Raw genomic sequence first — 13,485 nt, forward strand, 5'->3', positions numbered from 1 at the left:
CTGTTACTAAAATGTATATGTCTTTGTCAGGAATAACTAGAATTTCTGCAATTAGCTGACTGATTATATTGTTAGTTCATCAACATAGCTGCTCTAAAATGTATAAACACACAGCAACACACAGTGGACATTCAAGGAACTACACATAATGATCAGTTCATCAACATGTGCTGGCTGCCAGTGCCATGGTGTCCAGGCTGACATCAGCATCCTGAAAAGGAGCCAAAGCTCCTCAGTAGCTTCATTATTTCATCCATAGTGGGGACTGGGTCTGTAACTTCAAACAGCGGATGGTCAGCACATAAGGACACCCTGTGCTCCATCACCCCATCCCGAGAACAAATAAATAACAAATATATATAAAATACTCCCAAACCCCTTCTCATCAACAAACGTAAATGACTGCACAGAGCCCCATTAACTTGATCCAAGTCCATGATCTTTAACAAAAGCACCAGCTTCCTCTGAAGTATCAAAATAATAGTTATTTGACTCGTAGGTAACCCGCAGCCTAGCTGGATATACCACTCCGTATCGCACTCCGTTCTTGTACAATGCGGCCTGAGCCTTATCAAAAGCTGCCCGCCTCCTCGCAAACTCCGCTCCGACATCTTGATAAATTCTCATGAGGCTTCCTTCCCACCTTGAATCACGGTACTCCTTGGCCCACTTCAGGACCTTATCCTTCTCCTAGAAGCTATGGAACCGTATAATGACTGCCCGTGGTGGTTCATTCACCCGAGGCTTCTGCCAGAATGTTCAATGGACCTTGTCCAGCCTCCCCCAGCATCGTCCTGAACACCTGCGATAAATACGCAGTAGGATTCAGGACCCCCACACCCTCCCGCAACCCCACGACTGGGATTTTGGCTCCTCGACCGATTCTCAAAGTCGTCCACGTTCGCCCTCAGACTCTTATTTTTCTCTGCCACCAATGAGATCTCGTCCTCCAGCAAGGCAATTTGCTTGTTGTGCCTTGTCTGAGCCGTTTCCACACCCTTCAGCACCTTGCCATGCTCCCTTCAGCACCTTGCCATGCTCCTTCACCATCTCCAACGTTTTTTCCAACTTTTCTTGGTCGGGACCAGCCCCTCCTCGGTCGACTTTCGACGGGTTTCAGACATCACTTCCATTGCCTCCCAAAATGCTTATCGAACTCAGTTGCCAGTACTCCAATCAACACGTCTGCCATGATCGGAGCGGCCGCAACCACCAGAGCCGCCATTGCCATCTTCTCTATTGAGGAGCCGCACAAAGCTTGGAGCCCGTCAATGAATTTCTGTCTGCAAGTTTCTCATCTCCAGCCTTTTTGGACATTTTTCAGAAATAGACTCCTTGTACCTTCAGATAGAAGAGCTTATCCACAAAAACACCCCGGGAACCGGACAAAAAGAGCCAAAAAAAAACCCAAGTGGCCTGGCAGGAGCTACCTAAAACACAACCTCTCCGTGCATGCTGCCACCAGAAGTCCAAGTGCCTCAGATTATGACAGGTTTAAAAAAGGTAGATTTTAAAAAGTTGTTCCCATTAGCTGATGGAACAAGGACACAGGTTGAAGACTTTGGGAAAGAGGTGAAGGAGGAAGAACTACGGTATTAGGGTGAGGCAGAGGGAGGGGCTACTGAGTGGATCACTCTGCATGGACATGATAGACCAATGGCCCATTTTTGTGCCATGATGACTTTATGGGCATGATTTTCTGGTCCCACTCTCCCCAGGAAGAAAAGTTCCCACCCAAGGTCAATGCCGTAAAGGTAAACCCTGTCAGGATTGCCTGCGGGCATCTGGGGGCATCATAGGCACTCTGCCTGTTCAAGGGGCCGAGCATCAGGAAGGAGGGGCCCACTGAGAGCCACACCCCTGCCCTTGCTGTCAACCCTCGTCAACATTTCCATCTTGCCCGTGCAACTACCCCCCTCCCCCCCACCCACCCACCCACCCCAGTTCTGTCATCATTCACCTGTGCCTGAGTCCATCAGCGATCCTGCACCGTGGGGCAGTGTAGCATCAGCAGCAGCCACCATCTCTGTGGTGGCACTGTACATGATATACTCCAGGGGAGGTCTGACCAAGGCTCAGTACAAGTTGAGCAGAACTTAGCTACTCTTTAATTCTATCCCTTGTGCAATGAACCCTGTTGCTTGGCTTACTTTTTTAAACAGACTTGTTAACCTGTATCGTTACTTTTAGTGATGTAGTGATGTGTGTATTTCTGTTCTAAGATCCCTTTGCTCCTCGACCCCATTATTATCTTAAAGATCTCTATTAGGTCACTTTCAGCCTTCTCCATTCTAGAGAAAGAAGCCCCAGCCTTTCCTATAAATCATAGAATCATACAATTTACAGTGCAGAAGGAGGCCATTCGGCCCATCAAGTCTGCACCGGACCTTGGAAAGAACTCCCTGTAACCCAGTAACCCCACTCAACCTTTTGGACAATAAGGGCAATTTATCATGGCCAATCCACCTAATCTGCACATCTTTGGTCTGTGGGAGGAAACCGGAGCACCCGGAGGAAACCCACGGGAAGAACGTGCAGATTCCGCACAGACAGTGACCCAAGTCAGGAATCGAATCTGGGACCCTGGAGCTGTGAAGCACTGTGCTAACCACTGTGCTACCGTGCTGCCCAAATGGAGCCTGTCAGTTCGGTATCATCCTTGCGAATCTTGTTTGCACCTTATCTATTCATTCTATATGCATTGTATGCGTGCCAACCAGAACACAGCACAACAAGTATGATCCAACCAAATTTCAACGCAAGTTTAACCTCCCTATTTAAAAAAACTTAGAAAACAACGACTGAAAGGGCAAAATGCAAATAACATTACACTCCCTCCCGAAACGGCCCTGGTGGCCCTGCCTTCAGTCGTAATGAAGTGCTTCGAGAGGTTGATCATGAAGCGCATCACCTCCATACTGCCAGAACGCCTTGATCCACTGCAATTCACATACCGCTGCAACCGGTCCACAGCAGACGCCATCTCCCTGGCCCTACACCCATCCCTAGAGCATCTCGACAACAAGGACTCATACATCAGACTCCTATTTATTAACTACAGCTCCGCCTTCAACACCATAATCCCAGCCAAGCTCATATCAAAGCTCCAAAACCTAGGACTTGGCTCCTCACTCTGGATCCTCGACTTTTTAACCCGCAGACCACAATCAGTAAGAGTAAACAACAACACCTCCTCCCCAATAGTCCTCAATACTGGGGCCCCACAAGGCTGCGTACTTAGCTCCCTACAAAACTCCTGTACACACACGACTGCGTGGCAAAACTTGGTTCCAACTCCATCTACAAGTTTGCTGACGTCAAGACCATAGTGGGCCTGATCTCGAATAACGCCGAGTCAGAATACAGGAGGGAGATTGTGGAGTGGCGCAGCGACAACAATCTATCCCTCGATGCCAGTAAAACTAAAGGGCTGATCATTGACTTCAGAAAGCAAAGTACTGTACACACCCCTGACAGCATCAACAGGGCCAAAGTGGAGGTGGTTAGCAGTTTCAAAATCTTAGGGGTACACAAGCTCATATCAAAGCTCCAAAACCTAGGATTTGGCTCCCCACTCTGCAACTGGATCCTCGATTTTCTGAGCAACAGACCACAATCAGTAAGAATGAACAACACCACCTCCTCCACAATAGTCCTCAACACCAGGGCCCCGCAAGGCTACGTACTTAGCCCCCTACTCTACTCCCTGTACACATACCACTGTGTGACAAAACTTGGTTCCAACTCCATCTACAAGTTTGCTGACGATACGACCATAGTGGGCCGGATCTCGAATAACGATGAGTCCGAATACAGGAGGGAGATAGAGAACCTAGTGGAGTGGTGTAGCGACAACAATCTCTCCCTCAATGCCAGCAAAACTAAAGAGCTGGTCATTGACTTCAGGAAGCAAAGTACTGTACACACCCCTGTCAGCATCAACGGGGCCGAGGTGGAGATGGTTAGCAGTTTCAAATTCCTAGGGGTGCACACCTCCAATAATCTGTCCTGGTCCACCCACATCGACGCTACCACCAAGAAAGCACAACAGCGCCTATACCTCTTCAGGAAACTAAGGAAATTCGGCATGTCCACATTAACCCTTACCAACTTTTATAGATGCACCATAGAAAGCATCCTATCGGGCTGCATCACAGCCTGGTATGGCAACTGCTCGGCCCAGGACCGCAAGACACTTCAGAGAGTCGTGAACACCGCCCAGTCCATCACACGAACCTGACTCCCATCCATTGACTCCATCTACACTTCCCGCTGCCTGGGGAAGCGGGCAGCATAATCAAAGATCCCTCCCACCCGGCTTACTCACTCTTCCAACTTCTTCCGTTGGGCAGGAGATACAGACGTCTGAGAACATGCACGAACAGATTCAAAAACAGCTTCTTCCCCCACTGTCACCAGACTCCTAAATGACCCTCGTATGGACTGACCTCATTAACACTACACCCTGTATGCTTCATCCGATGCCAGTGCTTATGTAGTTACATTGTATACCTTGTGTTGCCCTACTATGTATTTTCTTTTATTCCCTTTTCTTCCCATGTACTGAATGATCTGTTGAGCTGCTCGCAGAAAAATATTTTTCATTGTACCTCGGTACACGTGACAATAAACAAATCTAATCCAATCCAATCCAATCTCCAAAAATCTGTCTTGGTCCTCCCACGTCGACGCTATCACCAAGAAAGCACAACAGCACCTATACTTCCTCAGGAAACTAAAGAAATTCGGTATGTCCACATTAACCCCTACCAACTTTTACAGATGCACCATAGAAAGCATCCTATCTGGCTGCATCACAGCCTGGTATGGCAACTGCTCGGATTAAGACCACAAGAAACTTCAGAGTGTTGTGAACACCGCCAGTCCATCACACGAACCTGCCTCCCATCCATTGACTCCATCTACACCTCCTGCTGCCTGGGGAAAGCAGGCAGCATATTCAAAGACCCCTCCCACCGGCTTACTCACTCTTACAACTTCTTCCATACAAAAGTCTGAGAACATGCACAAACTGACTCAAAAACAGCTTCTTCCTCGCTGTTACCAGACTCCTAAATGATCCTCTTATGGACTGACCTCATTAACAGCCTGTTTGCTTCCCCCGATTCCGGTGTTATGTAGTTACATTGTATACCTTGTGTTGCCCTATTATGTATTTTCTTTTATTTCCTTTTCTCTTCATGCACTTAATGATCTGTTGAGCTGCTCGCAGAAAATTATTTTTCACTGTACCTTGGTACACGTGACAAGAAACAAAATCAAATCAAATTAAATCAAATGGGAGGGGGAGATGGATGAGGAAAAGAATAACGGGAGAGTATTTTCTTCTGAGACAAGTCAGCATTAATAGTCCAGATCTTCAGGTCTCCAGATTGTCAGGTACTGAATGGACCCCCAAAGGTGTATTTCGGGCCCCCAAGGAAGTCCCAATGCACTGACTGTGGGAATTGCCCGGGAAGTTTGAACTTTCGATGGGCAATTCTCCTGCTCCCTGTGACCCTCCAAGAAAGTCTTTAACTCTAGAGTTAGAGTTGGAGACTTCAGAAAGTTCCGATGTACTTATCTGAACAGTTACCCAGGAAATATTTCACAGAAAAATCCTAATCTTATTCCTGGATAGCTATACAACTGATCCGCATCCCAACTTCCACACAATCCCTCATCCCCACTCTACTCACCCCACCAAACCCCAACACCCCCACCCAACCTGATTAGCCCCCACCACCCGACTCAACAACCCAACCTGACTAGCCCCCATTACCGTACTCCCCCCAACATCCCGCCCAACTCTGACCACACCCCCAACTCCAACCTAACTCAACTTGCCCCCACCACTCAACCCCTTCCATGACTCCCCACAAACCTGACCTGACCAACCCAGACCTCTTGACTCCCACCGCTATGTCTCGACTTCCAGAATTGCCTAACCTCCCCTCCCTACCCAACCTCCACCCTATCCAGCTGCCACCATATCCCTTTGCCTACTCACCTCACCTGCTCTACCCACTTGCACACCTACACATTCACCACCCACTCATTCGCTAACACACTGGGACATTTAAACTCTTTTCTTACCAGAATATGGCAGTGAGTACTGTAAAACAGAGGCATGGTGTATGCAGGGGTTCTCTACACAACTCCCTCTGACGATTACTGCACGGAATGAGTTTTGCAGGATCCTCCATCGGAAGATTGGCCGAAAAATCAGACCAAGGTAAGTGGGTAATTTTTTTGCCAGATCAGGGTCGGAAACAACCCTGGTTCCCACCCTGATTGGAGGATTTGAGCCAATGTAGTGTTGGTCATCTCAAAATGGAGCCCTGTTAAAGCCACCACTGTAACTGTCACCATTTTTAAAGGGTCGAGTACAAAGTGGCCGAAGGATCTGTCTGCACCAGGCAATAGCCATTTTTAAGTATATTACAACATTAGAAATAGGGACAGGAGTCGGCCCCTTGAGCCTGCTGTGTCCTTTAATGAAAGGTAATAAGATCATGGTTGATCCTCAATCTCAATTCCACTTTGCAGCCCAAGTCTCATATCCATTGATAAAAGCATAGGAAATGTGCAATGTATGCAAATTTGGCATGTGAAGAGTCCTCACTGCCTCGCCAACCAGTGTCACTGGCCATACAATAGAAGAGGTCTGAAGTAAATGGCAACGGGGAGTCCAAAGAGTTCATAAGAAAGACATTTATTCGGCATTACAGCAGTATTTACATAGGATTCAGTTGCACATCTCAGGGTCCTCACTCCTTTCTGTCAGCAGCTACAGCAGCTGACCTGTTACACTAATGCTGTTTAACTCACAGCCCAGCAACACCAGGGAACAATTATCCCCAGCTGTATGAGTCGTCTGCAGGGTTATAACAAGGTCCCAAAAGGTAAGTTTCAAATAATGTTTGCGTGGTGATTAGGAATGTTCCTCTGTGCCTCGAAGAATAATATAAGCTATTGTTGAGCTGTGTTCCCACCTCCTGATGCCGGAATCCATTTTGATCAGGATGCTCATCGCTTAAGTGAAACAGGTCTTCAAATGCTACAAGTCTTTTCACTGCCAGAACTAGCAGCTAATTATCACATCTGCCAGCTGTCTAAATTCACCTGCACATGGAGTTATGACTTTTTACATTCATAATCAGAAAATAATGCCTTTCTGCTAGGTGACCTATAATCTGACTTTTAATTTTATTGCAGGCGAGCAAGTTTCTATGCCTGCTTTCTGGATAAACATTTGTACGCGATTGGTGGGAGGAATGAAACTGGTTATTTATCAAGTGTTGAATGTTACAATCTGGAAGCCAATGAATGGTGCTACTTGTCCTCTCTGCCTCAGCCCTTGGCAGCTCACGCTGGTGCAGTGCACAATGGAAAGATTTACATCTCAGGTATGCCTTTTCAAGTATGCAAGTTAGCAAATTAATTGTTTTCCTACTGATAGAAGTTTGAATAAAGTATTAGTGTTAAGATTCTCATTTTCCTACTTTCTTGTTCCTATTCTAGTCTCTCAGTAAAGTTGCTGTAACCTAAATAAACTATTAGTTAGATTCAACTGGAGTTTTACCACTGTAACTCTGCACTGTCAATCTCTTACATTTAATTTTTAAGTTCTTTTAACTTTCAGCCTTACACTAGGGATGGCAGTGCCAATCCTAATCTGCAGTTAGCTGTTCGGAGGGATAAGAAAGCAAAGAAGGGAGTCTTTCACTCGCACTTTGTGAGAGTGAACCTAACTTTGGCATGGACCTGTCTCTGATGTCATGGTGGAAATTGGAACTGAACGCATGGAATAGCACAATTAAGTATTCCTTCCTTCAACTAGGGGTTGTTCTCCATATACTCTGGGCTGAATAATAGCGGTGAAACTGGGCCTGTACCATGCTCGTGGCAAAGTATTATTAGGCGCCATGACGTTGCATCATGTTCCCGATGCCGGAACACAATAATATGCTGGGCGAGAAGGGCTCGAAACTGGGAGCCCACCCACCTTATTCAGATTGATTGAAATTGGATTGTTAATCCTGTAAAGGTGCAATTAACTGGAATAATATATGCTGTGAGCAATGAAACATTATGGAATGTGAAGCACGCCAGGTGGAAAACTCTATTCTCTGTACTGAATGACTGTAAGGGCGGGTTAAAAGTCAGCAGCTGGGCCCTTTGTTTGACCTCAGCAGTTATGGCTGCTGTGTGTGCTTTTATCATTTGCTATTACAAACTGTGGTTCAAGAGTGCATCTTTGCTGTTTTAAGGTTTGAATGAGCCTGCAGAAATGTGCAGTTAGTGGCACATCTGCACCTCAGCCTGTTTGGTTGCAATAACATGTTTTTTTTTAGAACATACAGTGCAGAAGGAGGCCATTCGGGCCATTGAGTCTGCACCGGCCCACTTAACTACTCACTTCCACCCTATCCCTGTAATCCAATTACACCTCCTAACCTTTTTTGGTCACTAAGGGCAATTTATCATGGCCAATCCACCTAACCTGCACATCTTTGGACTGTGGGAGGAAACCGGAGCACCCGGAGGAAACCCACGCAGACACGGGGAGAACATGCAGACTCCACACAGACAGTGACCCAGCAGGGAATCGAACCTGGGACCCTGGCGCTGTGAAGCCACAGTGCTAATCACTTGTGCTACTGTGCTGCCCTTGGTGGTCTCTAGGTTGGTGGTCTCTGTGGGAGATACATCGTCTAGTGATAAGGATAGGAGGAGGAGATTGACAGGGGGAGGGAGAAGGCCAGATGGTCAGGGGCAGAACGCATTGGTGTGCATTAGGTTAGCCAACCTGCACTGGAGCTGATGAAGATATGTGTTGCAACAATGGAAGCACAGAGCAAGGACCTATGCTGTCTCTAGGCAGAGAATGAGTAACCTTTAAATGTCTGAGCCACAATGGCAGAGGTGGCTCAGGCTTTCTCGAACCACAGTGACCTCTCTCTGTGAGAGACTGGCAGGGGAACCAACTGCATTTTTGGTCACCCATGCCAGTGGCTGTAATAAATTACAGCGCTGTAGTGCTATTTTAGACTAGGGGCGGGATCTTTTGACCGCACGGTGACTGGAATTTCCTGCCGAGATCAACGGACCTTTATATGGTTCCCGTCCCATCCGTGGCGATATTGCAGCAAAACATCCAGCTTGTTGAATTTGTTTGCCACTGGATCCTTTCAGACAGCCTATGGGGACCTCAGTTGCATTATACAGCCTGCTGCATATCACCACATTAAGGTCTTTACAGATACAATATTCCGACGGGCAGGTCAGTACATTGCATTTTCTATGGATATAATCAACTTGAATGAACCAGAGGCTTTGTGACAATGGCAAGTCTCCCCAGGGTTCAGGGAGCAATAGACTGCACTCATGTCACCAGAAAGGCTGCAGAAAGCCGCCCTGTCCATTCATTAACAGGAAAGGTTATCAATCCCTAAATGTCTTTGGCCATAATTGGTACCCAGGCAGTAGCCACATTCTCAAGATCCCCCAGGTGGCAAACATGCTTAATGGACATGATGCCTTGGATGGTTGGCTTCTGGGTGACAAGGTTTGAAGATATGGCTCATGACTGCAGTGAGGACCCCAAAACAAATGTGGAGAGCACCTATAACAACAGCCACGGCACCACCAGGGCCATTGTGGAGTAGACAGTTGGGCTGCTCAAGATTAGGTTCTGATAACTGGATAGATCAGGAGAAGCATTGCAGTAAATGTCATCCAGAGATTTACTGATGATCATTGAGTGCTGTGCCCTGCACAACCTCGCCATTCAGAGAGCGGATTCCCTGAAAGAGGAGATGTGAGATAGCAGGTGTTTCTTTGATGATGAGGTCAATAAGAAGGTGAGGGAACACTCTGATGGAGAAGTTCAAGGATCTGCACAAGAGCGCATGGTTGGTCGGGACACATGGGCAGCCAGTAGGTCAAGTATTCTTGGCCTCTCAGGTGTGTGTACTGCCATTTTCTCAACATAATTTTATCTACACTGCGATCTCACTGAGAAAGTCCTGTCAGCACTCTCATCTCAGTACCTAAGGCATTTTTGAATCCTGGCCAATATTTACTGCTAAAAACGTAGGATGATTTTCTCTAGACATTTTATAAATCAATTAGAGATAAACTCAACCTCTGCCTGAGGGATAATAAATAGAAGGTTTATTAACATAAAGGACCATCACATGAAAATGTGTTCAGAACGCACCATGTGACCGAGTTTGTGACCACTGTGGAGTTTTCTTAATTATTTTCTGTGTGCAATGTTTCCCCCTTGCTGCTGTGCTGGAGAGAAGCTGCTGATCTGACTGTCCCCTTGCCCTGGGCGACTTTAGCTGGTGTCCTCTGTGCAGCTGAGGCTTTGAAGGCTTTGTTACATTGGAAGATTCCTGCCGAGTCGCAGGAAGATCTTTTGCTGCCACAACAATCTAGGAGGACAGTGGCAATGGCAGAGGGACGGGAAAGGGGCAGCCCCCAACAGAAGTGTCCTGAGGTGTGCTCCTCAATGGTGGCAGCTGCTGCTTATCCTCCATCAGGGACCATCAGGGCTTCCGTGCCTTCCTGTTAGGCCCCAGGAGCTGGCTCAGTGTCCAGGTTCCCATTCACCCTGCCACTCTGGCTCTCGGCCTGCTACCCCACACTCGTCACCTGAAGTGCTAATCCCTGCCAAGGTACCATGCAGCATGTACGCCGATGCCTGGTACACTCCACCCTCTGAAGCTTCCTCTTCCTCCTGGGAGGCTAGAGTGGGTCCCTTGTGCCTAGTGGGGTCAGCAGATGATGGTTTACCTGCACAGCATACATGGAAGAAAGGGCACTAATTGACCTTTCAAAGCTTTCATGGGGTGTGTAAGGTCACATGATTCAACATCATCAGCACTAGAAGGGTTATGAGAAATGACAACTTGCAACCATTCAGCCACTTATAACATCCTTACAAGGTTTCTACCAGGGTGCATTAGAGCTTTTGAATGCATTACCCACAAACTTACAATTCATGTAACCATGTCGGGCATCATTCACTCTTCCGGATCTCAAAAGGTCATTTTGATTGCATTTTGTTTATTGTCACGTGTACCGAGGTACAGTGAAAAGTATTTTTCTGCGAGCAGCTCAACAGATCATTAAGCACATGAAAATAAAAGGAAATAAAAGAAAATACATAATCGGGCAACACAAGGTACACATTGTAACTACATGACGCCAGCATCGGGTGAAGCATACAGGGGTGCAGTGTTATTGAGGTCAGTCCATAAGAGGGTCGTTTAGGAGTATGGTAATTGTGGGGAAGAAGCTATTTTTGAGTCTTTTTGTGCGTGTTCTCAGACTTTTATATCTCCTGCTGATTGAAGAGGTCTTCCAGCATTGTCTCTAGCTTTGAGGTACCACACCAACACAGCTGAAACTATGCCGCCACCAACGTCGAGACAGCTCAGGTCATTGAGGGAGTTCTTCTCTTCCTGTCCACTGGCATTAGAACCTCACACCTGATGGTCATAACCTGGAGGAGGAGGAGGAGGAAATCATCATCAAAATGCGAAGCAGATCCAGACCTTCTACCCTCCCTCTTTCCTCCCTCCCTTCCCTCGGGCATCAATGAGGGAATACATTCAGCTGCTCATTCAGATCTTAACATTATGTAAATGATCCGAATACATGCCATGTGTGTTCCCTGCCAAAAGCACTTAATTGTGAAGAATTTTAAACATTTTTAAATGTAATAATACTTACTTCATCCAATGCTTGTCAATCTTGCGGAATTCACAAATTTCCTTCTTTATTTCAACTGCAGTGAATCACAGGGGCAGGTACCCCTTTAAATTTGTGGTCAGGGCCTGCAAATTCAATCACCAGACATCCTGCCCTCTATCTCAGATTGGGCGATGGAATGACAATCCAGCCATGTCACCGGCTACAAACCAGTCCTGTGGCCATTAATAATAATAATAATAATAATAATAATCGCTTATTGTCACAAGTAGGCTTCAATGAAGTTGCTGTGAAAAGCTCCTAGTCGCCACATTCCGGCGCCTGTTCGGGGAGGCGGTACGGGAATTGAACCCGCGCTGCTGGCCTTGTCCTGCATTACAAACCAGCTGTTTTAGCCCACAGTGCTAAACCAGCCCCAGTAATTGGAAGATTGCTGTATTATGCAGCGGAAGATGACAGCGGGAGCAAGGAGCCACCCATTTCTGGGTACGAGTCCCACCGAGCATAACATATTGTAATATTCAGCCCTGCGTCAAGAATCTTTAGATTAATGAATGGAAAGCCACAATGTCCTGACCAGTGAGTCACATGAACATTATTCCTGAGCAGGAGCAGCTGAATGGGATGTCAGCCCTTTGTTAACCAGTAAAAATTAACTTCTCTGACCCCTCATTACCTTTGTGGATGAGGTATGTTAGGCCGAGCATAAGCACTGAATGTAAATATAAAAGCTTAGGAGGCCCAAGAAGGTAAGTTGAATAACATTTATTAAGTTAATGTAAAGGAGAGGCAGCAACACAACTTACAACTCAAAGATCCCAGTTGGGACTACCAGAAGTGCTGGTCCCCATGCGGCCTGGTTTTTAAAGACCGGGTTTAAGCACCCCAGCTGTGCAGGTCTCCGCCCAGTAGCAAGGAAGCTTGTATTTTACAAGTACCACGGGGAGATCAATCAATGTGTCCTCATGGGTTTCGTGAGGGTTACTATATCCTTTCCTCTCCCCAAGTCCGAAGGTTCCCCTGCAATGGATTGTTGAGGGGGCCTCTTTTGCCATTTTGCATGTCGCTGTGCTTTTACCAGCTCTGGTGCCATGTTGGGGGGAACATATGTTGGAGATCACCTTTTTCATGTCGAACAATGAAGGGGCAACATTTGGGACCCATCTCCGATTGCAACATCCTCCGAGAGTACTGAGGGTTCCGTGTCCATATCCAAGGGCGAGTCATCTACATCGTGCTGGTCCGGGCATAGGTCCCTGGTGAGAAATGCTTCTTGACTAAAGGATAGTAAGAAGTCTTACAACACCAGGTTAAAGTCCAACAGGTTTGTTTTGAATCACTAGCTTTCGGAGCACAGCTCCTTCATCAGGCATTCACCTGAGGAAGGAGCTGTGCTCCGAAAGCTAGTGATTAGAAACAAACCTGTTGGACTTTAACCTGGTGTTGTAAGACTTCTTACTGTGCTCACTTCAGTCCAACGCCGGCATCTCCACATCATGACTAAAGGATGGCAGACAGGGTGGTTGAAGCACAGATTCATCCAACATGGCTTCTTCCGAGGCTGGTTCCCTGCCTTTGAGGTAGTCCGCGTGTTTCCACATGGTCCTTTCCCTAGTCCTGACTGGGTAAGAAACTGACCCCATTTTTTCTACTGCAGTTCCCGGCAGCCATTGGGCGCCATCCCCAAAATTTCAAACATCTACAGCGCTCCCTGGTTTAAATCCTTTGTTACGTGTTCAGTGATCATGGTACCTTTTC

At 46.9% G+C, this 13,485-nt stretch overlaps 1 protein-coding gene across 2 annotated transcripts in view; it reads left to right on the plus strand.

Moving 5' to 3' along the window:
* klhl14 (kelch-like family member 14) overlaps positions 1-13,485 on the plus strand; it is a 275,002-nt gene that overhangs the window by 212,973 nt on the left and 48,544 nt on the right. For both annotated transcript variants that reach the window (XM_072467845.1, XM_072467844.1), the window contains exon 6: positions 7,219-7,409. In XM_072467845.1, the coding sequence (XP_072323946.1) occupies positions 7,219-7,409 (191 nt within the window). The remainder of the gene's footprint in view (positions 1-7,218; positions 7,410-13,485) is intronic.

This window comes from Scyliorhinus torazame, chromosome 11, assembly GCF_047496885.1.
Source record: "Scyliorhinus torazame isolate Kashiwa2021f chromosome 11, sScyTor2.1, whole genome shotgun sequence".
NCBI lineage: Eukaryota > Metazoa > Chordata > Chondrichthyes > Carcharhiniformes > Scyliorhinidae > Scyliorhinus > Scyliorhinus torazame.